General features: G+C 38.3%; 2 protein-coding genes across 2 annotated transcripts in view; one reads left to right on the forward strand and one right to left on the reverse strand.

Moving 5' to 3' along the window:
• FSD2 (fibronectin type III and SPRY domain containing 2) overlaps positions 1–4,655 on the forward strand; it is a 59,535-nt gene that overhangs the window by 26,145 nt on the left and 28,735 nt on the right. The window lies entirely within an intron of this gene.
• The window catches only part of WHAMM (WAS protein homolog associated with actin, golgi membranes and microtubules), a 17,255-nt gene that overhangs the window by 11,794 nt on the left and 806 nt on the right, over positions 1–4,655 (reverse strand). Inside the window, exons 2-3 of the mRNA XM_023520982.1 lie at positions 2,513–2,726; positions 492–642 (exon numbers count right to left, since the gene is read on the reverse strand). Of these exons, the coding sequence (XP_023376750.1) occupies positions 492–642; positions 2,513–2,726 (365 nt within the window). The remainder of the gene's footprint in view (positions 1–491; positions 643–2,512; positions 2,727–4,655) is intronic.

Here is a 4,655-nt window from a genome sequence, read left to right on the forward strand (position 1 = left end):
GCTGTCTTCTTGCCTGCACTGTCACCCCACATTCTCCATGCTCTGCTCCAACCCAAGGGTGTTCTCTAAGTCCCTCACACTTGCCAAGCTCCCTCCAGCCAGAGGACCTTTGTAAATGCTATTCCTTCTGCCTGGAACAGTCTTCCTCGCTCGTCTGCTTTCTCAACTTCCATTTACCTTTCAGACATCGGGACAAATGCCACTTCTCAGAGGCCCTTGCTTACCCCTCTAATGGAGCCTGACTTCTCTCTCTAGCTCTCAAAACCCTGTGTTCCTCTTTTTCACGTGGCTTGTTGCCGTTGCCATTTCCCCATGTCTTCGAATGAACATGTAACTAAGACTTCTTTCCCCTCAGACTGGACAGTGTCTGTGTATGCTCATCCTTATACTGAAGCCCCAGGACCAAGTGCCTGGTACTAAAAAGACATTTAGATGTTTTTCTGACTAAGATGAAAATGACATGTAACTTAGTGTAGCATTTGAATTATTACCTGCTAATGCTTTTACTGTTTCTTTAAAATAATTCACTGTAATATCTTGAATAGAGACAATAGCTTCTTCAGCCCGTCTGGTCCACTCTTGAGCTTCCTTCTGCAAGGCCACTATCCTTTTAGGACCCAGATCATCCTCATCCAAGGACTTCTATAGAAATAAGGGAAAACTGTATGAGTAAGAAAGACTAGTAATGTACAGTTGTTAGGAAAATGAAAGCAAATTGGGCATATTGATTATTTCAACTACTTTAATTACTACTAGTTAGTCAATAAAATGTCTTATTGAGAATGAATAAGGCTGTAAGCTGGGCATCATTTGGAAGACAAAGGGATACCTGGCATAAAGAAAAAACAACAACGTTTACTTTGCTTTATTACAGCAACTTTTTCTTTTAGGGACATGGCAGGAAGCTCTTCAATATCATGAATCTTTTCTGAAGGGCAAAAGTAATACAATAACCTAAAAGACAGTAAAATCTATATATTCATGATTATGACATGTACTGTGTCATCCAGCATCCAATTCTTCTGCAAAGCTAGTAACATAAAAAATATACTCAGGTTAGCCATCAAGGAAATGTAAATCAAAACTACCGTGAGATACCCCTTCACATCCACTCAGATGGCTGTAATCAAAAAGACAGATAATAAGTGTTGGCAAAGATGTGGACAAACTGGAACCCTCATTTACTGCTGGTGGGAATATAAAGGGGGCATCTGCTTTGGAAAACAGTCTGGCAGTTCATTTAAAAGGTTAGGCATAGAGTTACCTTATAACCTAGCAGTTCTGCTCCTGCGTATATATCCAAGAGAAATGGAAACACATGTCCACATAGAAACTTGTACATAAATGTTCACAGCAGTATTATTCATAATGGCCAAAAAGTGGAAACAAGCCAAATGTCCATCAATTGCTAAAGGATAAGTAAAATGTGCTGTATCCATACAGTGAATATTTGGCAATACAACGGATTGAAGTTCAGATACATACCATAACATGGATGCACCTTGAAAACATCATGCTACATGAATGGAGCCAGACACAAAGGACCTCATATTGTATGATTCCATACAACAAGAAATGTCCAGAATAGGAAAAGCCACAGAGGCAGAAAGTAGACTGGTGGCCGCCTAGGGCTGAGGAGATGGGGAGTGACTGCATTGGGTATGGAGTTTCTTTTGGGGGCAGTGAAAATATTCCGGAATTAGACTGTAGTGATGGCTGCACAACTCTGAATATGCTAAAACCCACTGAATTGTGTACTTTAAGTAGGTAAATTGTATGGTCTGTGAATGATATCTCAATAAAGCTGCTATTTAAAGAAAGAAAAAATACATACAGGAAGTAAAGATCATACCAATAATTGACTTTCTAAGTAATGAACAGAACAGCTTCAGATGAGAGTGGCAGGAGTTTCATCTTTATACACAGTGCCATGGTGGGGGTCGTGAGTGTACGTATGGAAGGATGGCCCAGTGCGGGAGACAGAGATCAACAGATCTCTTTGATGTCTTCTGATACCAGTGGATTGGGACCAAGGAAAGCTACTGAAGCCCTCTGAGCTGTAGATCCATTTGTAACAATGGACAAGAAAGCCTGTTCTAACTAGTGTCACTGGTCGTTCCATGACTCAGTGAAACGAGTGATGGCAGCATTCACTAAAGTTTAAATTACTGAATTACAATCCAGGGCGTTGCTATTTAAAATTGCACTATATTTCTAAGAAATCTGCATGTGTTCTTAGAGGCAGAAAATAAGCTAAAGTAAATAAGTATTACCTCAAAAACAAGTCATCAGCAAAGAATGCGTTTAACCCTTGAAAATCTGCAGAAATCTTTATGAAGATGACCAATGTAAATTGTCTTCATTTTTTTTTTTAGTCAATTTTTAAAGATAAGTTCAACATATCTACAATGTCATCTAAACATTAAGGGTGAACCCAACAGGCAAACGCAGATTAAATCTTAAATGTGACAAATAGTACATCTGAAAAAATAAAGACATAAAGAAAACATACCAAAATATCAAGCTTACATGAAGTTGCAACTTCTCGCATATCTCTAAATGGCTGCAGTAAATACTGGAAGAACATGGTTGCCACGGTAACCAATTCCTGGTAGGCTTCATCTTCTTCTTGATAAACTTCCATTAATGCTACCATGGTGTTGGCCTTTTCATGCCCTTGAAGAATCTGGAAGGCAAAATTTAAATACGGCTCAAGAATGGACGGTATTTATAGGATCACGGCAAGCAAACAAAACTGAACAAAAGAGACCTTAATGTTCTAAACTTTAATACAAAGCAGAGTTCAAAATTTGATCTCAACTATGTATAGAGTGTCCAGAGAAAAGGACCTGAAAGAATCACCAAATATTAACTGGTTATTTCTGGGTTGGAGGCTGTAGCTGGTACGTTTCCATCACTTTTCTGATGATAAAGGTTTTGTGAGGCTGTACTCCTTTTTTAAATCTCATGAGGACATTATAGAGTTGTGTCCAAATATGTCATCAGGCAGACTTTCTCAAGTCCCCAGGTTAATACTGCCATCAAGCCCCCAGCAGAGCAGACTCATTTACAGGGTCACCACTGTGGCTCTAGTCTCTGCAGAGCGCTTCTTCTGATACAGCATAGAAAATAAACAGCATTTATAACAAACAACTCATAATAAGTAATGACAGACTCATTTGGTGAGAAATTATCTACATAAAACCCACAGTATAAGATGACACCACTATCAAGCAATAGTAAAGAATTTTTTTTCAATCAATATGTCCTTAAATTCTTCTATTCACCCTTCTGCTTAAGGATAAAATGATTTATGTTCAGCTGTAGTTTTATCTAGGTGATAAAGTAGTATTAAAAAAAAAAAGTTTCCCTGAAGAAAATTGGAACACATACACAGACACACACAGATACACACACACATATACTTCAGACAACTGGTACTTTTCAGGCTTATTTCTTAAACTAATCAGAAGAACTGAAAACATTCAGCTTCGTTTTATATATATTAGTAATATTAGCAATTGGTCTAATTACAGAATCAATTGCTTTTCTAAATACGAGGTGAGTAGTAAGATTACACACATTTACGTGGATGTAGTCTATGTTTTATTTGTTATGAACTATTCTACTGCTATAAGACCCTTGAAGGAACTTCACTTTATATCAAGCTTACATGAAGTTGCAACTTCTCGCTTATCTCTAAATGGTTGCAGTAAATACTGGAAGAACATGGTTGCCACAGTAACCAATTGTTACTATTGTTACTATTGTTAAAGTACTTTAACAATAGTAACAATAGTAACAATTGAAAAACCACTTCTTTGAGAGACTGGGTATTTAAAAAATAAGTCTGTCTGATACAAAATGATAAAGTTGAAGATCAAAAGTTGACTGGCCTGAAAGTGCCCTGTGATTTCCTCCTATCATGAAGTGAAATTGACCCATGAGAAGTGGGTATTTACACATAAAACCCACAGTATAAGATGACGCCACTAACAAATTCCTTTTATAAAAGTATTTTAATTTGAAATGCTCATTCTGTATTTAGCTTGAAAGGATGTAATTAAGGTTTTGAAATGTGGCTGGATTCTTCTCTTACATCTCCCATTCCTCAAAAGAATGCACAGAAAAATCATCTAGAGTGAGGATGGCCTTTAGTGAGAAAGATCAAGCAAGAGGACAGTCCAGGGTGTAGAATAAAGCACTGAATCTTGGCCCTCCTTACTAACTGTGGATATGCACAACATATTTTCTTCTGAACTCTTCTGTGACCTTGCATTCCCCTCCCCTAAGTTCTGTATGTTTACCACTCAAGTAATGCATTGTCGGCTCTCTCAAATTACCTCTTTCAAGCTTACAATTGAACTCTTGCCGCTATTCCAAATTTACGAATAAAGCTCACTTCCTGTCGATTTTCCACTTGGCCGGGTCTTTATGACTTAAGAAACCTATGGAAGAAATCTTCATCCTCTAAAACATCTTGCCTCCTTTTCTGACCTCCCCACACACAGAACCTGGAGCTGTGTTATCTCCTACGTGGATGGGATGCCTCTGTTTTGCTTTGAGTTTTCTGGCATTTCCCGAAGCAGCAGCCTGCTCCGCTAGTATCTGCGCTCTGACTGAACCTAACACGTCTTCGCTCTGCGCCTCCCGCG

The sequence above is a fragment of the Pteropus vampyrus genome, unplaced genomic scaffold (genome assembly GCF_000151845.1).
Source record: "Pteropus vampyrus isolate Shadow unplaced genomic scaffold, Pvam_2.0 Scaffold286, whole genome shotgun sequence".
Classification (NCBI taxonomy): Eukaryota; Metazoa; Chordata; class Mammalia; order Chiroptera; family Pteropodidae; genus Pteropus; species Pteropus vampyrus.